Source organism: Gobio gobio, assembly GCF_949357685.1.
Source record: "Gobio gobio genome assembly, chromosome: 5".
Taxonomy (NCBI): domain Eukaryota; kingdom Metazoa; phylum Chordata; class Actinopteri; order Cypriniformes; family Gobionidae; genus Gobio; species Gobio gobio.
The window spans coordinates 62,827,543-62,851,583 of NC_137101.1; the positions used below are offsets into that span (position 1 = coordinate 62,827,543).

The 24,041-nt window shown below is 32.2% G+C and overlaps 2 protein-coding genes across 7 annotated transcripts in view; both read right to left on the reverse strand.

The window, feature by feature from the left end:
- pacsin2 (protein kinase C and casein kinase substrate in neurons 2) overlaps positions 1 to 10,337 on the reverse strand; it is a 31,260-nt gene extending 20,923 nt beyond the window's left edge. The window contains exon 1 of one of the 2 annotated variants that reach the window (XM_079817799.1): positions 10,189 to 10,337. The gene's annotated coding sequence lies outside the window, so the exon portion shown is untranslated. The remainder of the gene's footprint in view (positions 1 to 10,188) is intronic. The other variant, XM_079817798.1, reaches the window with a different exon arrangement.
- Positions 10,338 to 10,405: 68 nt separating this feature from the next.
- Positions 10,406 to 20,876, reverse strand: ttll1 (tubulin tyrosine ligase-like family, member 1; the record flags this gene model as incomplete). Of its 5 annotated transcripts, none has more annotated exons than XR_013816572.1 (11): positions 20,607 to 20,721; positions 20,043 to 20,184; positions 19,691 to 19,899; positions 17,366 to 17,546; positions 15,872 to 16,009; positions 15,636 to 15,744; positions 14,042 to 14,185; positions 13,882 to 13,968; positions 11,500 to 11,663; positions 10,944 to 11,422; positions 10,428 to 10,869 (listed from the first exon to the last, which is right to left on the reverse strand). XR_013816572.1 is itself a non-coding variant. In XM_079817801.1 (10 exons), exons 2-10 carry the CDS (start codon positions 20,153 to 20,155, stop codon positions 11,305 to 11,307), a joined length of 1,263 nt encoding a protein of 420 aa, XP_079673927.1. In that variant the 5' UTR covers positions 20,156 to 20,184; positions 20,601 to 20,876. The 5 variants fall into 5 exon arrangements, 3 of the variants coding, with proteins under 3 accessions (XP_079673927.1, XP_079673926.1, XP_079673928.1); XR_013816573.1 differs by having other exon boundaries at positions 20,601 to 20,719; XM_079817801.1 differs by having other exon boundaries at positions 10,406 to 11,422; positions 20,601 to 20,876.
- Between the last annotated feature and the right edge of the window lie 3,165 nt (positions 20,877 to 24,041).

Genomic DNA, 24,041 nt, shown 5'->3' on the forward strand with positions numbered 1-24,041 from the left:
GCTTCATCTGAGAGCGCGACACACACATTTCCAGGGAAGTGAATTCCTGCCATTCCTCCTCCAGCGGCGTTCCTGAGCCGCTTTATCACACACACACACACACACACACACACACACACACACACACACACACACACACACACACACACACACACACACACACACACACACACACACACACACACACACACACACACACACACACACACACACACACACACACACACACACACACACACACACACACACACACACACACACACAGAGAGAGCAAACTCATACTTTCCACGATTAATGCCTCAAACAATATTACATAATCAGATTATTTCACAGTGGGAAAGAGGAAGACGGAAACTTCTAGATGCTCTTAAAGGTACAGACGCGCTCTGGTCTAGTGTGTGTGTGTGTGTGTGTGTGTGTATGAGGGCCGATCTCTCGTCCACACACACACACACACACAATAGTGATTGTTCTTCAGCTCATATAAACACGTGGTGTGTTCGAGTCTCGGCATGTTTCTGACCTGAGATCAGAGGAATGAACATTCACAGCACAAGCCTCACACACACCTCTGGAAAACACTCTACTGGCCTGTCTTGTTGAGTATCATCGTAAACACAGTCGGTCTTTTAGATGAACGTAAACATGAAGTTTGCCCGTCACCGACAGCATTTATGCTCATTTTCACAAGTTTTAATGGCCCACAGAATATCTAAACATGCAATATATCAAAAGAAAGAACAGACTGTTTTATTCCAGCTTCATATATTAGTTTTTTAATCAACACTTGAATGTTGCAAGTTTCATGAAAAAGCAACATTGAGCATAAAGCGGAGAAAATCCCGTTTTTGTAAAAGATTAACGTTACGTCCGAATGATGATCAAACACAGATGGAGTAGATGGAGTTCATCAACAGCCCTGGGGGGACATTTCATTCAATAACATTAGGCAGTTGTGATTTATGCTGTTTAATGTTGATGATCGCAGTATTTTACATATGCATCTGCTTATATCGCATGTTGCTGCTGCTTCTTCGTCTGTGTTTTGATCAGGAGATTCTGTTCTCGTGCAGGAGATGCGCAATAGCGCCCCCTATGGAAAATATCGTCATTCATTGGCTATATAAATATCGAGAAGACAAAAGTCGCTCACTGCTCTTGACTGAATAACTTCTAATAAGGGCTAATCTATATTTATATGCAGTATCATTTTATGCAGGGATATTTTACATTTGATTACTATTTTTGTACCTGATAATCGAGTTTAGAACTACATGAAAAGAGCTGTTTATTTCATTTGTATATGTTTGTTCTGCTGTATTTATTTGCGCTTTTGCTCGTTATTTGTTTTTATTTTATTGCTGACTGTCTTTAACAATATAAAAAGAATTATATGAGTTAGGATATTAGTTTTTAGAGTCATAACCTTATTTATTAAGCTTACATGGCTCAAAAAGAACACTAGGCCTATTTTATTTTATTTATCCGTTTTTTTGTGTATATTTTCTGTTTTCTAGCGTAACTACATTTTTCAGTAGCCTGTCAGTAGCTCAGTTACTTTTAAAACAGTGTAGCTTTTCCAGTAGCTAACTACTTTATCCAGCAAGTAGCGCTAAAAAAAAGTGGTATAAAAATATTTTAATTGTGAATATAATGTTGTCAGTGTGTTAATGTCGACCCGAGAAGCGATTGCTGCTTTAGAAAGTTAACTCGTCGCACGTTTGAGGTAAAATGCACTTGGGTGTGCGATGTCAAAACACGATATAAGCTGTGATTCAAATATCAATAATGTTATGCCATTTAGGTGTTTTACTGGCACACTTACACATTTTGCACTGCAAGTGTTGAGACTGTTTACATATTTGTGCCATTTTATGTACTGGTTTTATTTTTGAATGAATATTTTCTAAAATCGTATGATGTTTTTGTTGAGTTATTATTACACAATACTTTTGCTGACTTTTTGAATCTTGCCCCTGACAAATAACCCAAATGACAAAAAAGACTAAAACTAATAAAAACTAAACTAAAACTAAGCATTTTAAAAATAAATAAATAAACTAAACTAGCAAACCCACTTTAAAAACTAATTAAAACTAAACTGAATTTGAAAATTGCGTTTCATTGCGTTTTGAGGAAAATCTTGATAAATTTAGAGAATAAAGTCATTGTGTTTTGAGGAAAATCTTGATAAAATTAGAGAATAAAGTCATTGCGTTTTGAGGAAAATCTTGATAAATTTAGAGAATAAAGTCATTGTGTTTTGAGGAAAATATTGATAAATTTAGAGAATAAAGTCATTGTGTTTTGAGGAAAATATTGATAAATTTAGAGAATAAAGTCATTGTGTTTTGAGGAAAATCTTGATAAATTTAGAGAATAAAGTCATTGTGTTTTGAGGAAAATCTTGATAAATTTAGAGAATAAAGTCATTGTGTTTTGAGGAAAATATTGTTAAATTTAGAGAATAAAGTCATTGTGTTTTGAGGAAAATCTTGTTAAATTTAGAGAATAAAGTCATTGCGTTTTGAGGAAAATCTTGATAAATTTAGAGAATAAAGTCATTGTGTTTTGAGGAAAATATTGATAAATTTAGAGAATAAAGTCATTGTGTTTTGAGGAAAATCTTGATAAATTTAGAGAATAAAGTCATTGTGTTTTGAGGAAAATCTTGATAAATTTAGAGAATAAAGTCATTGTGTTTTGAGGAAAATATTGATAAATTTAGAGAATAAAGTCATTGTGTTTTGAGGAAAATCTTGATAAATTTAGAGAATAAAGTCATTGTGTTTTGAGGAAAATCTTGATAAATTTAGAGAATAAAGTCATTGTGTTTTGAGGAAAATCTTGATAAATTTAGAGAATAAAGTCATTGCGTTTTGAGGAAAATCTTGATAAAATTAGAGAATAAAGTCATTGCGTTTTGAGGAAAATCTTGATAAATTTAGAGAATAAAGTCATTGTGTTTTGAGGAAAATATTGATAAATTTAGAGAATAAAGTCATTGTGTTTTGAGGAAAATATTGTTAAATTTTGAGAATAAAGTCATTGCGTTTTGAGGAAAATATTGTTACATTTAGAGAATAAAGTCATTGCGTTTTGAGGAAAATATTGTTACATTTAGAGAATAAAGTCATTGTGTTTTGAGGAAAATCTTGATAAATTTAGAGAATAAAGTCATTGTGTTTTGAGGAAAATCTTGATAAATTTAGAGAATAAAGTCATTGTGTTTTGAGGAAAATCTTGATAAATTTAGAGAATAAAGTCATTGCGTTTTGAGGAAAATCTTGATAAAATTAGAGAATAAAGTCATTGCGTTTTGAGGAAAATCTTGATAAATTTAGAGAATAAAGTCATTGTGTTTTGAGGAAAATATTGATAAATTTAGAGAATAAAGTCATTGTGTTTTGAGGAAAATCTTGTTAAATTTAGAGAATAAAGTCATTGTGTTTTGAGGAAAATCTTGTTAAATTTAGAGAATAAAGTCATTGTGTTTTGAGGAAAATCTTGATAAATTTAGAGAATAAAGTCATTGCGTTTTGAGGAAAATCTTGATAAATTTAGAGAATAAAGTCATTGTGTTTTGAGGAAAATCTTGATAAATTTAGAGAATAAAGTCATTGTGTTTTGAGGAAAATCTTGATAAATTTAGAGAATAAAGTCATTGTGTTTTGAGGAAAATATTGTTAAATTTTGAGAATAAAGTCATTGCGTTTTGAGGAAAATATTGTTACATTTAGAGAATAAAGTCATTGCGTTTTGAGGAAAATATTGTTACATTTAGAGAATAAAGTCATTGTGTTTTGAGGAAAATCTTGTTAAATTTAGAGAATAAAGTCATTGTGTTTTGAGGAAAATCTTGTTAAATTTAGAGAATAAAGTCATTGTGTTTTGAGGAAAATCTTGATAAATTTAGAGAATAAAGTCATTGCGTTTTGAGGAAAATCTTGATAAATTTAGAGAATAAAGTCATTGTGTTTTGAGGAAAATCTTGATAAATTTAGAGAATAAAGTCATTGCGTTTTGAGGAAAATCTTGATAAATTTAGAGAATAAAGTCATTGCGTTTTGAGGAAAATCTTGATAAATTTAGAGAATAAAGTCATTGTGTTTTGAGGAAAATCTTGATAAATTTAGAGAATAAAGTCATTGTGTTTTGAGGAAAATATTGATAAATTTAGAGAATAAAGTCATTGTGTTTTGAGGAAAATCTTGATAAATTTAGAGAATAAAGTCATTGTGTTTTGAGGAAAATCTTGATAAAATTAGAGAATAAAGTCATTGTGTTTTGAGGAAAATATTGATAAAATTAGAGAATAAAGTCATTGCGTTTTGAGGAAAATATTGTAAAATTTTGAGAATAAAGTCATTCCGTTTTGAGGAAAATATTGTTAAATTTAGAGAATAAAGTCATTGTGTTTTGAGGAAAATCTTGTTAAATTTAGAGAATAAAGTCATTGCGTTTTGAGGAAAATATTGTTAAATTTAGAGAATAAAGTCATTGTGTTTTGAGGAAAATCTTGTTAAATTTAGAGAATAAAGTCATTGCGTTTTGAGGAAAATATTGTTACATTTAGAGAATAAAGTCATTGCGTTTTGAGGAAAATATTGTTAAATTTAGAGAATAAAGTCATTGTGTTTTGAGGAAAATCTTGTTAAATTTAGAGAATAAAGTCATTGCGTTTTGAGGAAAATATTGTTAAATTTAGAGAATAAAGTCATTGTGTTTTGAGGAAAATCTTGTTAAATTTAGAGAATAAAGTCATTGCGTTTTGAGGAAAATATTGTTACATTTAGAGAATAAAGTCATTGCGTTTTGAGGAAAATATTGTTACATTTAGAGAATAAAGTCATTGCGTTTTGAGGAAAATATTGTTAAATTTTGAGAATAAAGTCATTGCGTTTTGAGGAAAATATTGTTACATTTAGAGAATAAAGTCATTGCGTTTTGAGGAAAATCTTGATAAATTTAGAGAATAAAGTCATTGTGTTTTGAGGAAAATCTTGATAAATTTAGAGAATAAAGTCATTGTGTTTTGAGGAAAATCTTGATAAATTTAGAGAATAAAGTCATTGTGTTTTGAGGAAAATCTTGATAAATTTAGAGAATAAAGTCATTGTGTTTTGAGGAAAATCTTGATAAATTTAGAGAATAAAGTCATTGCGTTTTGAGGAAAATATTGTTACATTTAGAGAATAAAGTCATTGCGTTTTGAGGAAAATATTGTTACATTTAGAGAATAAAGTCATTGCGTTTTGAGGAAAATCTTGATAAATTTAGAGAATAAAGTCATTGTGTTTTGAGGAAAATCTTGATAAATTTAGAGAATAAAGTCATTGCGTTTTGAGGAAAATATTGTTAAATTTTGAGAATAAAGTCATTGTGTTTTGAGGAAAATCTTGTTAAATTTAGAGAATAAAGTCATTGTGTTTTGAGGAAAATCTTGATAAAATTAGAGAATAAAGTCATTGTGTTTTGAGGAAAATCTTGATAAATTTAGAGAATAAAGTCATTGTGTTTTGAGGAAAATATTGATAAATTTAGAGAATAAAGTCATTGTGTTTTGAGGAAAATATTGATAAATTTTGAGAATAAAGTCATTGCGTTTTGAGGAAAATCTTGATAAATTTAGAGAATAAAGTCATTGTGTTTTGAGGAAAATCTTGATAAATTTAGAGAATAAAGTCATTGTGTTTTGAGGAAAATCTTGATAAATTTTGAGAATAAAGTCATTGTGTTTTGAGGAAAATCTTGATAAATTTAGAGAATAAAGTCATTGTGTTTTGAGGAAAATCTTGATAAATTTAGAGAATAAAGTCATTGTGTTTTGAGGAAAATATTGATAAATTTTGAGAATAAAGTCATTGTGTTTTGAGGAAAATCTTGATCGATTTAGAGAATAAAGTCATTGTGTTTTGAGGAAAATCTTGTTAAATTTTGAGAATAAAGTCATTGTGTTTTGAGGAAAATCTTGTTAAATTTAGAGAATAAAGTCATTGTGTTTTGAGGAAAATCTTGTTAAATTTTGAGAATAAAGTCATTGTGTTTTGAGGAAAATCTTGTTAAATTTAGAGAATAAAGTCATTGTGTTTTGAGGAAAATCTTGTTAAATTTAGAGAATAAAGTCATTGTGTTTTGAGGAAAATATTGTTACATTTAGAGAATAAAGTCATTGCGTTTTGAGGAAAATATTGTTACATTTAGAGAATAAAGTCATTGCGTTTTGAGGAAAATATTGTTACATTTAGAGAATAAAGTCATTGTGTTTTGAGGAAAATATTGTTACATTTAGAGAATAAAGTCATTGCGTTTTGAGGAAAATCTTGATAAATTTAGAGAATAAAGTCATTGTGTTTTGAGGAAAATCTTGATAAATTTAGAGAATAAAGTCATTGCGTTTTGAGGAAAATCTTGTTAAATTTAGAGAATAAAGTCATTGTGTTTTGAGGAAAATCTTGATAAATTTTGAGAATAAAGTCATTGTGTTTTGAGGAAAATCTTGTTAAATTTTGAGAATAAAGTCATTGTGTTTTGAGGAAAATCTTGTTAAATTTAGAGAATAAAGTCATTGCGTTTTGAGGAAAATATTGTTACATTTAGAGAATAAAGTCATTGCGTTTTGAGGAAAATCTTGTTAAATTTAGAGAATAAAGTCATTGTGTTTTGAGGAAAATCTTGATAAATTTAGAGAATAAAGTCATTGTGTTTTGAGGAAAATCTTGATAAATTTAGAGAATAAAGTCATTGTGTTTTGAGGAAAATCTTGATAAATTTAGAGAATAAAGTCATTGTGTTTTGAGGAAAATCTTGTTAAATTTAGAGAATAAAGTCATTGTGTTTTGAGGAAAATCTTGTTAAATTTTGAGAATAAAGTCATTGTGTTTTGAGGAAAATCTTGATAAATTTAGAGAATAAAGTCATTGTGTTTTGAGGAAAATCTTGATCGATTTAGAGAATAAAGTCATTGTGTTTTGAGGAAAATCTTGATAAATTTTGAGAATAAAGTCATTGTGTTTTGAGGAAAATCTTGTTAAATTTTGAGAATAAAGTCATTGCGTTTTGAGGAAAATCTTGTTAAATTTAGAGAATAAAGTCATTGTGTTTTGAGGAAAATCTTGTTAAATTTTGAGAATAAAGTCATTGTGTTTTGAGGAAAATCTTGTTAAATTTAGAGAATAAAGTCATTGCGTTTTGAGGAAAATATTGTTACATTTAGAGAATAAAGTCATTGCGTTTTGAGGAAAATCTTGATAAATTTAGAGAATAAAGTCATTGCGTTTTGAGGAAAATCTTGATAAATTTTGAGAATAAAGTCATTGCGTTTTGAGGAAAATATTGATAAATTTAGAGAATAAAGTCATTGTGTTTTGAGGAAAATCTTGATAAATTTAGAGAATAAAGTCATTGTGTTTTGAGGAAAATCTTGTTAAATTTAGAGAATAAAGTCATTGTGTTTTGAGGAAAATCTTGTTAAATTTAGAGAATAAAGTCATTGTGTTTTGAGGAAAATCTTGTTAAATTTAGAGAATAAAGTCATTGTGTTTTGAGGAAAATCTTGTTAAATTTAGAGAATAAAGTCATTGTGTTTTGAGGAAAATCTTGATAAATTTAGAGAATAAAGTCATTGTGTTTTGAGGAAAATCTTGATAAATTTAGAGAATAAAGTCATTGTGTTTTGAGGAAAATCTTGTTAAATTTTGAGAATAAAGTCATTGTGTTTTGAGGAAAATCTTGTTAAATTTAGAGAATAAAGTCATTGCGTTTTGAGGAAAATATTGTTACATTTAGAGAATAAAGTCATTGCGTTTTGAGGAAAATCTTGTTAAATTTAGAGAATAAAGTCATTGTGTTTTGAGGAAAATCTTGATAAATTTAGAGAATAAAGTCATTGTGTTTTGAGGAAAATCTTGATCGATTTAGAGAATAAAGTCATTGTGTTTTGAGGAAAATCTTGATAAATTTTGAGAATAAAGTCATTGTGTTTTGAGGAAAATCTTGTTAAATTTTGAGAATAAAGTCATTGCGTTTTGAGGAAAATCTTGTTAAATTTAGAGAATAAAGTCATTGTGTTTTGAGGAAAATCTTGTTAAATTTTGAGAATAAAGTCATTGTGTTTTGAGGAAAATCTTGTTAAATTTAGAGAATAAAGTCATTGCGTTTTGAGGAAAATATTGTTACATTTAGAGAATAAAGTCATTGCGTTTTGAGGAAAATCTTGATAAATTTAGAGAATAAAGTCATTGCGTTTTGAGGAAAATCTTGATAAATTTAGAGAATAAAGTCATTGTGTTTTGAGGAAAATCTTGATAAATTTAGAGAATAAAGTCATTGTGTTTTGAGGAAAATCTTGATAAATTTAGAGAATAAAGTCATTGTGTTTTGAGGAAAATCTTGTTAAATTTAGAGAATAAAGTCATTGTGTTTTGAGGAAAATCTTGTTAAATTTAGAGAATAAAGTCATTGTGTTTTGAGGAAAATCTTGATAAATTTAGAGAATAAAGTCATTGTGTTTTGAGGAAAATCTTGATAAATTTAGAGAATAAAGTCATTGTGTTTTGAGGAAAATCTTGATAAATTTAGAGAATAAAGTCATTGTGTTTTGAGGAAAATCTTGATAAATTTAGAGAATAAAGTCATTGCGTTTTGAGGAAAATATATTTTTGTTATATTTTGAGAATTACAATAACTTTAATCTCGAGATGGTTTTATTATTACTTGGCCCTAATCCTCTTCCATAGAGAAGAAACAATTTTGTTATTAAAAAATGTATTCAAATAAATGCCTTGCAATTAAAATGTTTGTACAACTTATGAAATAACCTTTATTTTCAGTTTTTACTAAATGAACTTTCTGGGTTCTGGTGTTTTTGATCCGTCTACCTTGATCTATCGTTATCAATATCTATTATATCTGTCCATCCATCTGTGTGTGTGTGTGTGTGTGTGTGAGTGTGTGAGAAACTGCTGGTCAATCACAGCTGTGACTTCATTATTGTGTTCAGTGAGCAGAACAACAACAACAGCGTTACTCTTCACACTCCAACACACACACACACACACACACACACACACACACACACACACACACACACACACACACACACACACCTGTGTGACTGCTGAACACAGAAGATAGCACTGAACTCTATGAACTGAGACACACACAAGCATTAGTGTTTTCCTCATTCATTTCTCTCTCACTCACACACACACACACACACACACACACACACACACACACACACACACACACACACACACACACACACAGCTGGACACGCCCTCTTACACTAAAATAAGACTTATAAACACACTTGACTCAACTAAAATACATGTTTTCATAGATGTTTTTGGGTTTGTGGCGATTAAACAAAAACACCAGACTGTCCCAATATTATAAAGAAGAAAAAAAGCCTTGCAATTTGTAAAATCTCGCAGTTATATTTTGATTTTGACTGAATGTTTTTCATAGGTCATGAAAGAGCAGGAAATGATGTCATAGTGCGAGTCAGCAAGATTTGTATTAGTTTTTTTAGTTATTTGATACTACAAGTTGAACTAAATAGGAACTTACTGAGTAATAATAATAACAACAAGTGCTGTAGGGTTATGGTTTGGCAGCCTGTAATTATGAATAATGCTGTTATTACTATGGTAAACACTTGAACACGGTCAAATAAAGCGATTTACACATTTAATAATCAGCTGATAGAAGCCTTTTCATCCAGTTTCCACAGGTTAAATCAGTTCACACACATATGTACATATATATATATAATAATAATAATATATGACAGTTGACGTTTATTTTTTAATTTTATGACGGTTGACGTTCCTGAGGAAGACCAGAGTCGTTCATGACGTCACCTAGCAGCGTTATCACGTCACAGCGACGGAGGATCAGTCAAAATAACCGCATTACCGACACAGAACGAGCACAAACGAACCACGGAAACCGCGGAGAAGCCCCACGAGCCCCGCCCTGCGAACACCGCACAGCTGCCGGTGTCGGGCACGCGTACGGACACACCGATCTGGCGCTGCGAGCGGAGACGCGACGCGACGCGCGTGAAGACGCGTAGCGCTGTGATCGATGACCGGGACGGACTCCGGTCAGAAAGTTTCCTCAGAAAGTGCGGAAAGTGCCGCGGCGCACCGAAACACGGCGGACGCGGCGTTTTGCCCTCACCTGAGTGTGTGACAGTCCCGATCCGCGGCTCGCGTGTCGATGTGACTTCGACTTTCTCCGTTTTTCATCGATATATTCACCCGACTGACTGACTGACTGACTGAGCGGAGGCGCGCCTCTCTGACGTCACATCCCCTCAGCGCGCGCGCGCACGAGCTCAGCCCTCGCGCGCATACCGTCATATCACTATTTTTACCTCAGAAATACAACATTCATCAATGGACAAAACCATATGTTTTACATTGATTTAATTTAATTATTCATAATATTTCACTGAAAACGGTTACGTTTGCAGGCTTGTTTCCCTTTCAAACACAGAAAATAAATAAAATATAACTAATTGTACATGTATCAGTCGCATATATATATCAGTGAATATTTACACACATCAATAATCTTATGTAAATGTGTCAACTTGTCACATTTATACAGTTTAATGAACGTTTTGAGGACAGAATTAACTGAATGTGTCATAATATGAGCATTTACACTGCAAAAAATGCTTTTCTTACTTTTAATTTTGTCTTGTTTCTGGTCCAAACATCTAAAAATTCTCAAAAGAAGCATTTACTAGCCAAATAAAAATTATTGTCTTGTTTTTGGGGGGAAATAACTCAAAATGAAGGGAGTTTTTGCTTAAAATAAGCAATATAATCTGCCAAATGAGGTAAGCAAAATAATCTTAATTCAAACAGAAAACAAGATTATTTTGTTTACCCCATTGACAGATTATTTTGCTTATTTTAAGCAAAAACTCCCTTCATTTTAAGTTATTTCCCCCCAAAACAAGACAAAAACTCTAGTAAATGCTTCTTAATGTAAGATTTCTTATATATTTGGACTGAAAACAAGACAAAAATACTAATTAAGAAAAGCATTTTTTGCAGTGAAAACCTCACAGATCTGCCTGTGACAACTTGCCCCAGTGGTCTCCCCTATACTACTCACTATATATGTGCAGTGTGACGTTATATATATAGTTTCTTCTCTTCTTTGATGGACAGAACGTGCAAAAGAACAGCTGGAATTAGAGATCTTCTGTAACATTTTACATGTCTTTACGGTCACTTTAATGTGAATAAAAGTCTTAAATTGGAGTTTCCTCAAGTGTCTCTTCTACTTCCAGGTGGCGGGGAAGGGTGGGCGCAGGCTGCCGGCCCTGCTGCCCTTTGACCCCAGGGCCTGTCCGGAGCGGCTCCTGAGGTCGTCTCCCGGGGCCTGCTCCTCGTCGTATCTGTGTGTGTGTGAGAGAGAGAGAGTGAGAGAGAGACACAGGAAAGGACCCGATGGAGGCCTCTGAGGGCCACTCACAGCACTTGATAGTGTCCCAGGGCCTCTTTGGGCAGGCCGCGGTTCCAGCGGCAGTCGGGGATCTCTCCGTTGGGCGTGACGATGTTCAGCGTGTCGTTGATCAGGTTGTACTTCAGGATGCGGTCGTTGGCCGTGCTGGAGGTGAGCGACGGAGACGCGTTCACCTGACACACACACACACACACACACACACACACACACGAGTCAAATCATGGGGATAAAGCTTCATATGACTGAAATTAAACAAGTGTACTTGGAAAATACAATAAAATATACATATTACACCAAATACCTGAAGTCAAATAACACATTTATTTATTTTAATATTTATTTATATTTTCAGTTTTCCTTTTAATTTTAGTGTACGTTTGAGTAATTTTGTTGTGCGCTTCTGTCCGTTTTTAATATTTCTATATATTTCTATAATAAGTTAAACTACTAAAATAATTACAATAAAAACAAAAGCTAAATTTAAATATTGACAAAAACTCACATAATGACAAAAACCAATCTAAAATATTCTGAATAAAACTATAAACTATAAAACTGAATCTTATTTTATTTCAATTAGTTGCAACATTTCTTATTTTCAAATTTAAGTTAAACTAATAAAAAAAACTGAAATAAAAACAAAAGCTAAACATAAATACTAACAAAAGCGCATTAAATATAAAAATAAGTCATATTAAAAATATATATATTAGATGAAAAAACAAACTTGAAAATTAGAAATGTTGCATTGGCAACTAATTGAAATAAAATAAGTTTAAGTCACACTACTAAAATATTTAAAATAAAAAAACAAAAGCTAAATTTAAATATTGACAAAAACGCACATAATGACAAAAACCAAACTAAAATATATAAACTCAAAATATAAAATAAAAGCCCATTCAAAAATACAAATATTAGATTAAAAAAAAACTTTAACTTATTTTATTTCAATTAGTTGCCAAGGCAACATTTCTAATTTTCAAGTTTAATTTAAACTTATTAAAAAAATAAAACTGAAATAAAAACAAAAGCTAAACTTAAATATAAAAAAAACAAACATAATGATCAAAAACAAACTAAAAATATAAAATAAAAGCCAATTCAAAAAATAAATATTAGATACATTTTTTTTATAAACTTACACTTGAAAATTTGAAATTTTGCCTTGACAACTAACTGAAATAAAATAAGCTTAATTTAAACACATATTTATTTGTTGTGTGTTTTTAATATTTCTATTTTTATTTCAGTTTTATTTTAGTAGCTTCACTTAAACTTGTTTTATTTTACTAATTTTTTTTTTACTGAAATAAAAACAAAAACTAAACATAAATATTAACAAAAGTGCACTAAATTTAAAAATAAAAGTCCTATTCAAAAAAATAAATATTAGATGAACAAACAAACTAAAACTTATTTTATTTCAGTTAGTTGCCAAGGCCAATATTTCTAATTTTCAAGTTTAAGTTAAACTACTAAAATGATTAAAACTGACATAAAAACAAAAGCTAAACTTAAATATGAACAAAAACAAACATAAATGACAAAAACCAAACTAAAAATATAAAATAAAAGCCAATTCAAAAATATAAATATTAAAAAATAAACTTAAACTTGAAAATTAGAAATGTTGGCCTTGGCAACTAACTGAAATAAAATAAGTTTAATTTAAACTAATAAAATGATTAAAAATGACACAAAACAAAAGCTAAACTTAAATATGAACAAAAACAAACATAAAGACAAAAACCAAACTAAAAATATAAAATAAAAGCCAATTCAAAAATATAAATATTAAAAAATAAACTTAAACTTGAAAATTAGAAATGTTGCCTTGACAACTAACTGAAATAAAACAAGTTTAAGTACTAAAATATCTAAAATTAAAAAGCTAAATAGAAATAAGCAGATAACAAAATGACTCAAACAAGCCAAAAATTACAGCAAAGATAAAAATGCTAAAGCTTTTTTCTCAGTTAGTTGCCAAGGCCAATATTTCTAATTTTCAAGTTTAAGTTAAACTAATAAAATGATTAAAACTGACATAAAAACAAAAGCTAAACTTAAATATGGACAAAAACAAACATAAATGACAAAAACCAAACTAAAAATATTGAAATATATAAAAAAATATAAAATAAAAGCCATTTCAAAAATTTTAATATTAAAAAATAAACTTAAACTTGAAAATTAGAAATGTTGCCTTGACAACTAACTGATTAAGTTTAAGTACTAAAATAACTAAAATTTAAGTAAAATAAAAGCAAAAATAAGCTGAAATAAATGCTAAAGCTTAATAGAAATATAAAAACATATATAAGAATGACAAAAGCAGATGAAAGTGAAAAACGTTGACAGAGGAAAATGATGATGGTGATGATATCTGACCTCGATCAGCCACGGCTTGAGCTTGTCGTCGATGATGATGTCGTAGCCGTAGCACTCGAAGCAGTGCTTGTCGTTATTCATGACGGGCTGCGGAACAGAAACACCTGATTATCACCTGCGGTCACACACACACACACACACTCAGATGATCATGACTTACGGCCACAGCTTTGAGCGACTGGACGATGATCCAGTGGATCTGGTCAAACAGGCGGCTGGTGACGTCCCGTCCTCTGGTGCTCTCCAGGTAGAGCCGCAAGTTCCCCACCGTCCACTTTCCCCCGTGGACATGATTGTAGTCGTCCTGCCGTCACACACACACACACACACACACACAGTATATATCAGTGTTCACTTCGTTGACAAATCATTTTCATCAACAACCTTTTTTCACTGACGAAAACGAGACGATAACTAGTGTTGGATGACAAAAACTATGAGGAAAATCAACTGATATTTTTGTCAACAAATAAAAGCGAGATGTAAATGTTAGTGAGGGCCGATTAGGGAAGAGATGGGGTCAGAACTGATGTCCTGTGGCACAGATGCTGATCTAACCTCTGGAAAACACACGACCTACAGGCTCACACACACACAACTCCAGAGCGGCTCAATCAATCAATAACACACATTTATGCCAGACCAGTGTTTATGAACTAATGCTGATGAATAATCACAATGTTTACTTTACCATGTTTATATAGTAATGTGTTTTAGACGGTTGTAACAATGCATATTTGATCTCCCTCATCTGAACTTGAATGAGCAACTGCAACTGCAATAGTAAAGCAAGATTTCAAAATAAGAGTCCCGGTGTATTTCCAGCTGGTTTATAATTAAAAGTCACGCATAATATATTCGTTTTTGCTTACACAATAAACTGTATTTAATTTAATTCCCATTTAATTCAAAGTCAGGAGGAAAGACCAGTATTTGACACATATTCAATAAAGTATCAGGGTTATAATAGTTCACTAAAACCATTAAAACAATCTTCATTACTTGAAATTAAATAAAATGTTAACTGAAATTAAAAAAATAACTTATTTGAAGCTTTAGCTTAACCTGATATGGCCTACTAACTAAAACAGAAATACAAAGTTATAAAAACTATATAGATGTTTTTAAAAACAAACAAAAAAGTGAATTGAGCTCTTTAATGTCAAAAACAAAATTATGTCAAATTGTCAAGTGACAGTCGGTTATGTGACGCTTAAATGTTTAAAGCTCCACTGTGTGATATTTTCCCCCATCTAGTGGTGAACTGGTATATGACCATCCAGTGAATATTAGTTTCTGTTCCTCTCAATTCCGATCTGGTTTTAACTCCTACGGTGGCCGATTTAGTCCAAGATTAACGTGGCTTCCAGTTCGCCCTCGTCCACATTGGACACGGTGCCATCGAGTGTTAAAACGCCAAAGGCCAAGCTTGAATTTACGGGAATGTCCCTCTTTGGCTAATGTACTTTCAAGATGGAGGGGCAACATGGCGACCCGCATTCGAACCCTGACCCGTATGTGTTTACAATGGCATATTATAAACTTACGAGAATACTTTATTACTTGAAAGAAGTAAATATACATTAATGAGCACATATATTTTTGAAAGAACTAAGTGTTTTTAGCGAAGAATAAACTAAAAAAGTTACACAGTGCAGCTTTAACTAAACCCATTAGATTTTAGGAGACTCAATCTACTGTAGATTTAGTCGACTAAAACTAAATCAAAATATGCTGTGAAACACTGGGCTCACCCCGTGCTTCTGGATGGCCACGTTGGTGAGGTGCACGAACATGTTGTCCAGCTCGCTGGTGCTGGGCGTGTACTTGACCGTGCAGAAGCGGCAGAAGCCCAGCTTGTACCTGGAACACACAGAGCGGTCAGTGCGGATGGACGGGCACAGGGGCGGCACAGGGGCTGGACAGGGGCGGGCAGCAGGCGGGCACAGGGGCGGGCACAGGGGCGGGCAGCAGGCGGGCACACACTCACATGTAGCACTTGAGCGGCCGGTAGCTGGTGACCAGCACATACAGACGCAGGTCGAACTTCTTCCCGCCGATCAGCAGGGGGTTGTCGATGTACAGGGAGATGACGTACGCCTCCTTCCCACTGTTGGCCGCCACAAACCTGCCGAACGCCAGCAGCTGTTATTCAGAACACCAGATTCAGGGACCTTTAACCCTCTGGGGCTCTTCGTCATTTCTGACCGGAAAATATTCTGTTTTGAAATGTTATAAATCACAGCTTCATCAGAATTATATGAAACTTGGTGACTTTTCTAGCATTAGGAGTGTAAACACACACAAAAAGTGTTGGTCGTAAAAAAAAAAAGTAACGTTCATTGTCTTCGGTCATAAATGACAGACCAGAGGAAATGAATGGGAAATCGGCAAAAACACAAAAATTCACTGAATATTTGTGTGTACAATCTACAAATCGGCCACACGATGCTGAAATAAAGTACACAGTAAGTTTTCTTGGTTTTACTGGGGTGGAGGAAGTTTAATTTTTACCCCCGACCGAAGAGCACCAGAGGGTTAAAGCAGCTTTTATTTTAAATCAAGCACAATAAATACGATAAAGGTGTGTGTGTGTTATATCAAACACCTACTGTACCTGTGTGTATCATTACTGCAGTAACGCTAAAACACATACTGACAACCAGTGCTGGGGGAAACGCATTACAAGTAACTTGAGTTACGTAATAATATGACTTTTCCCAAGTAACTAATGAAGTAACGCATTACTTTTCAAATTTACAACAAAATATCTGAGTTACTTTTTCACATTAATTTGACTGACAGCTCTCCTGCCCCCATGTTGAGAAAAATAAGTGCAGAGGCGTGTGTGTGTGTGTGTGTGTGTGTGTGTGTGTGTGTGTGTGTGTGTGTGTGTGTGTGTGAACATGAGGGTTATTGTAGTTCTAGACTAAATGTGAGCATTTATTCCTCTCACTTGCACAATAAAGATTCTGTCCTCCTCAAAATGAATAAAATCAGTCAAATGCTAAATCAGAGTAATATGCAAACCTCCAATAATTAAACGTTAAATAAAACAACTATTTTTATGCATAATCTACCTTTATATTTAAATTACCAATGTCTTGCTGCTGACCTTTGATGATGAAAATTACTAGATTTTTAGTTTTTATTGGTAAGAGTTTTTTCTCCTGCGTCCTCTTCTCCCATTATCCAGAGCTGCGCCCTCTAGTGTTCATGCGGGAATCTGCATCTTTACCTCAGCCTGGGGCGCATTATTTACATTTTGGTATGATGAGGTCTTTACCGTTGCACAAAAATATACCTTTTTTGTTATAAACAACAAAACAAAAACAAGCCCAGTGAGAAAAAGTAACGTAATGCATTACTTTTCTTCAAAAGTAACTAAGTAACTCAATGAGTTACTTTTTAAGGGAGTGGAAGCGTTTTTAGCGTGCAAGCCCTGTCTATTATCCCTGGCTCTATCAGCAGGCGGTGGTCTTACGAGGACGTGCGGCTGTCGCGGGACCACTTCTTGATCTGAGAGAGCTTGTTGATGAGGAAGATGCCCTTTCCCTGCGCCTTCCCGCACGGCTTCATGATCCACGTGCTGGACGGGCTCTTCCGGAACTCCTCCACGAACAGGTTATAGTCGGCCGGCAGCATGAACGTCACCGGCACGAAATCTGACAATCACAACCTTTACAATCACATTCTCAACTTTTGACCACTTAGCATGCCATATTTTTGACTTTATCTAATAATGAGAACTTTTAAAATCATATTTTCAACATTTTATCTTATAACTGACTTGGCATATCATATTTTTGACTTTATCTAATAATGAGGACTTTTAAAATCATATTTTCAACATTTTCTCTAATAATTATGACTTAGCATGTCATATTTTTGACTTTATCTAATAATGAGAACTTTTAAAATCATATTTTCAACATTTTATCTTATAACTGACTTGGCATATCATATTTTTGACTTTATCTAATAATGAGGACTTTTAAAATCATATTTTCAACATTTTATCTAATAATTATGACTCAGCATGTCATATTTTTGACTTTTTATCTAATAATGAGGACTTTTAAAATCATATTTTCAACATTTTATCTTATAACTGACTTGGCATATCATATTTTTGACTTTATCTAATAATGAGGACTTTTAAAATCATATTTTCAACATTTTCTCTAATAATTATGACTTAGCATGTCATATTTTTGACTTTATCTAATAATGAGAACTTTTAAAATCATATTTTCAACATTTTATCTTATAACTGACTTGGCATATCATATTTTTGACTTTATCTAATAATGAGGACTTTTAAAATCATATTTTCAACATTTTATCTAATAATTATGACTTAGCATGTCATATTTTTGACTTTATCTAATAATGAGAGCTTTTAAAATCATATTTTCGACTTTTTATCTAATAATTATGACTTAGCATGTCATATTTTTGACTTTATCTAATAATGAGAGCTCATATTTTCAACTTTTTATCTAATAATTATGACTTAGCATGTCGTATTTTTGACTTTATCTAATAATATGAACTTTTAAAATCATATTTTCTTTTATCTTTTAAATCATATTTTCAACATTTTCTCTTATAATTATAACTTAGCATGTCGTATTTTTGACTTTATCTAATAATGAGAACTTTTAAAATCATATTTTCAACATTTTCTCTAATAATTATGACTTAGCATGTCGTATTTTTGACTTTATCTAATAATGAGAACTTTTAAAATCATATTTTCAACATTTTCTCTAATAATTATGACTTAGCATGTCATATTTTTGACTTTATCTAATAATGAGAGCTTTTAAAATCATATTTTCGACTTTTTATCTAATAATTATGACTTAGCATGTCATATTTTTGACTTTATCTAATAATGAGAGCTCATATTTTCAACTTTTTATCTAATAATTATGACTTAGCATGTCGTATTTTTGACTTTATCTAATAATATGAACTTTTAAAATCATATTTTCTTTTATCTTTTAAATCATATTTTCAACATTTTCTCTTATAATTATAACTTAGCATGTCGTATTTTTGACTTTATCTAATAATGAGAACTTTTAAAATCATATTTTCAACATTTTCTCTAATAATTATGACTTAGCATGTCGTATTTTTGACTTTATCTAATAATGAGAACTTTTAAAATCATATTTTCAACATTTTCTCTAATAATTATGACTTAGCATGTCACATTTTTGACTTTATCTAATAATGAGGACTTTTAAAATCATATTTTCAACATTTTATCTAATAATTATGACTTAACATGTCATATTTTTGACTTTATCTAATAATGAGAACTTTTAAAATCATATTTTCAACATTTTCTCTAATAATTATGACTTAGCATGTCACATTTTTGACTTTATCTAATAATGAGGACTTTTAAAATCATATTTTCAACATTTTATCTAATAATTATGCCTTAACATGTCATATTTTTGACTTTATCTAATAATGAGAACTTTTAAAATCACATTTTCAACATTTTCTCTTATAATTATGACTTAGCATGTCACATTTTTGACTTTATCAAATAATGAGAATTTTTAAAATCATATTTTAAACATTTTCTCTTATAATTATGACTTAGCATGTCGTATTTTTGACTTTATCAAATAATGAGAATTTTTAAAATCATATTTTAAACATTTTCTCTAATAATTATGACTTAGCATGTGGTATTTTTGACTGTATCTGATAATGAGAACTTGTGAAACCATATTATTTAGATTCAGTCATAGAGTGAGCAGAGGAAGGGGGCGGCTCATCTTACCCAGGTAGAGGTATTTCCCGCCCTCGTCCTTCTCGGCTAAGGGACTGGCCTCCTTCTCCAGCTCTTTGCGGTAGCGCTTGATGTTCTTGATCATCAGGTCCTTCCGGGTCAGCTCGTAGTGGTTGGGGAAGTGGTTGACCATCTGGTCGTCCGTCAGCCGGTAGCCGGTGTCCACACTGAACACGCTGCGGATGGTCTGGATGCTCATCCTGCCAACGAGAGCACATGAGACGTGTGTGTGTGTGTGTGTGTGTGTGTGTGTGTGTGTGTGTGTGTGTGTGTGTGTGTGTGTGTGTGTGTGTGTGTGTGTGTGTGTGTGTGTGTGTGTGTGTGTGGATAAACCGGGTCTTACCAGTAGAAGTTCCAGTCATCGCTGTCCGTCACCTGGATCCATCCCCTCTTCTCAAAGTTATTGATCAGCACTGATTTCTCGATGTCCGTCACCCACTTCACCTTCCCAGCCATCACACACACACACACACACACACACACTCCTGAGAAACACACACCACACCCGTCTCAGAGACGCCAAACCACAGCACTTTAATATTATTATGAATTATGTCCAATGTGTGTCCAGAAATAATACTTGTGTTTTATAATAAAATCCCATAGATTAGAACTGTTCAGTGTTCAGTCAGTCATTAAATAATGTCAATCTTTGATTTAATCATGTATTAGTAAATGATAAATATGAACTAAGATGAATAAATGCTGTAGAAGAAGTGTTCATTGTTTGATACTGTAAACGATAAAACACATAATTCAGTGTCCACATTATTATGATCAACACTCGGTGTGTTTATGATAATCTCGCAGATGAATGTGTGTTTAGAGGAGGATTAAACTGATTATTACTGAACACGGATGATATATCCACCTGATTATGAACTGATATGATCAATAAAACACTCACAATCCCAGCTGTCAATCCGCTTGGCGATCAGTTCATCACGGAGGAGCTTTAGTTCCCCAGACGAGCATCACAACAGCGGCCCATAGCAACCGCTCTTCCTCTTCCTCTTCCGCATAGGGGACGTCATTTCCCCAGCTCGACTCGGGTACATAGACCGGAAAAGCTCGGGAGAACCATAGAGATCCATAATAAAGGCTTTTATTATATATATATGGGGAGAACGAGCTCAGAAGGAGGACAGAAGTCCGGTACTCGGCACTCAGCTCGCTCTCACTCCTGTATGGACAAAATATTAAACATATATTTCACAAAATATTAAACATATGTGGTTCAGGCAATGCGTACATTGATTATCTTCAACAAAATGAAATATAAAACACAAACCTGTCTCTTTTAACCTTATAGGCTTACTCCATTTTATTCTACTGGACATGGAATATCTCTTATTTATTTTCCCAAATCTTTACATTAATCCTGCTGTAATGTGTTCTTCCTATTGGCTGCTGGTGGCGCTATAGCTCACTGAGAGAAGTCGTTTCTGCTGCAGCTCCCTGTTAAAAGTTAAATATTAAAGTTTCATGTTGAATGTTACACTAATTGGTTCCAGAGTGTGTTTTTTGTTCATATTTTTGTGTATTTGATCTTTTTATTTCTGTTTTAATTAACTCTTTCTAACTCTTTTTTATGCTTATCAAGGCTGAATTTATCTGATGAAAGTACAGATGCAAAAAAATACAGAATATATTTACAAAAATGTATTTATTTATGTCATGTAAAGCTGCTCAGTGTCACATGATCTGTCAGAAATCATTCTAATACGCTGATTAATCATCAATGTAGGAAAAAAACTGAATTATTTTTATAGCCTGTTATAATTTTATTCTAAAGATTCTGTGAACAATAAAAGGAAAATAATGTATTCAATATCTTAACAAATGAACACAGACTGAATACAAACATACATTTTTCCAACAAAAAAAAGATACTGAACCTTTGAAGTGTAGTTGAAAGTATTAAAATAAAAAACTGAAACTTTAAATTGCACTAATTTCAATGTTTTTAATGTTTTTTCTGTATTTTTGTTCAAATAAATATAGCCTTCATGACCATAAGAAACGGACAAGGGTTTTTTTTATTTTATTTTGTGCACGACAAAAGATTGATGCGGGGGGCATTCTCTACAAATGCATGTGTAGTAGGTTGGAAAAAATATGCATGTATGTTAAACTAAACGAGAGAAGTTAAAATAAAAGAGGAAAACAGGACACCCCCTTTACAATTCTTCAACATTCATTTGTTGGGTTTAGAAAATGTTGCTGTTATAATTGTCTCCTGTAGAGGGCGTTTAACAATGTTGAATTAACGTACTGTGGGAAAACGATTCTAGAACTGGTTGAAACTGATGTTAAACACTGTTTAGCAAAGATGTACTTGGTTATTGTTCACGGGTTGCAGAGAAAGACTGTTTCAGAGAATGTTTCTAAAGTGTTTTATATGTGGATTGTAATTGGATGAGAAAGTTTAAGCGAGTTAAATGTACATTTGGTTCTGGAGTTATCTCGAGCCAAAATGGCGGCGCATGTAAGCGTGAACTAGAGCCAAAATGGCGACTTGCATGTTGTATGAAGCCAAATGCTAGATTCATTTCTGTGGCAGTGTGAAAATGGAATTAATGTTTATGATGATGTGAAAATGTGAAAACATGGTAGCAGGTGAGTGTATTGTTTGATTCTTATGTTACAAAACTTAAGACAAAAATAACCTCTGAAAAGTCATTTATTGAAATGTAATTGGCATTTATTGAAATGTAATTGGCATCATTGGAATGTGCTGTGTCCAAGGGCGTAGATTTGGTCTGATCTATCTAGGCCTACATGCTTTAACTGATTACAAATTCAACATATAGGGCTACAAATGAAAGGGACAACATTTAGACATATATTTTAAGATTTTTACATTCCACCTTAATGCATTTTTTTTAAAGGGAAACATTGGCTCTTGAACAACTGTAAATCATTGATAATTACAGACACTATTGAAAAATGAACTAGCAAAACAGACGGCTGCTTTGGTAACTTGTTATACTGATAGTTAAAGCTAAATACATTGCAATGGATTAGCTAGCTATAAGTTACGGACTGCAGCTTTAAGATTCATCCTGATACTCACCTAAGAAAAAACAATGCAAAAGAGGATCATTAAAAATATGCCGAACAATAATGGCTGCAACCCCTCTAATAAAACCCACTTTTCTTGGAGCCTTCTCCGGTGCAGACTCAGGGGTGAAACCATCCTTTCATCTTCCTAAAAAACATATGGAGATAGAATTTGAGTTATCCAGTTATCTTTAGTACTACCTTTTTAAAAAGTAACTGATACTGGAGCTGCAACAAAAGAGAGTTGATAAACACTATGGTATGTTTGTGAATGAGTTTGGGTGAAAGCTTTGATAGTGTGTGAGTAATAGTAGTGAATGAGAGAGGGAGAATATGTTTGAAATATGTCTCTTTTGCTTATTGGTACCCTTTTTGAAGTACTTCAAAAATACGGAGAGAAAAAAATTTATCACACTCAATGATACAACTCTTTTAATTGAACTTAATCTTGTACGAATTGCATAAATATACTTACACTCTTTGATTCATAAAGAAAACGTGCTTTAAAAAAAGAGACATCTCTGTTCAAAATAATCAAAATAATAATCTTTAACAATTCTTTCACACAGACAAAACCTTCGACTAATCATCTTCTCCCAGAATTCTCTATTCAAGCACTGAAAACTATACGTGTTCTGCACAATCTTCACCATATTCTTAACCATATGTAGTTAACTTTTAATGCAAGCAGGAAATGGTTTTACTTAGTTTACCGATGTGAGGATCCATTTAATAATCTAACGATAAAGAGTTTAAGAATTATCTCTCAATGTAATTTATTCACAGTCATGTAAAAAATTTAAATATACAATATATGACCATTCAAAAGTTTGGGGTCAGGAAGATTGAAAGAAGTCTCTTCTGCTCATCAAGGCTGCATTTATATTTGATAAAAAATACATTTAAGAGTGTAATATTATTGCACTGTTTTCTGTTTTAATATATTTTACAAAGTAGCTATTTTTCGAGTAACTATGTAAAAGTCTTTACTGTCACTTTTGATCAATTTCATGCATCCTTGCCAATTTTTTTATGAATCCTCTAATAAAATATATCAATCCCCTCGGATACTAGTAGATCTTTGCCTGATCTTCCGGTTCTTCCGCTCCTTCCACCATGATTTGACAGGATTTTCCACACTTTTTGTGCCAGCATCTAAAGTGAGGGGGGGGAAAACAATTATTAAAATGTTAAAATAAAAAAACAACAAAAATAAAGATTGACCCAATTGTAATGTAATTGTCATAATTTGAGTTCCTAAAAAAATAGGTCGTTTTTT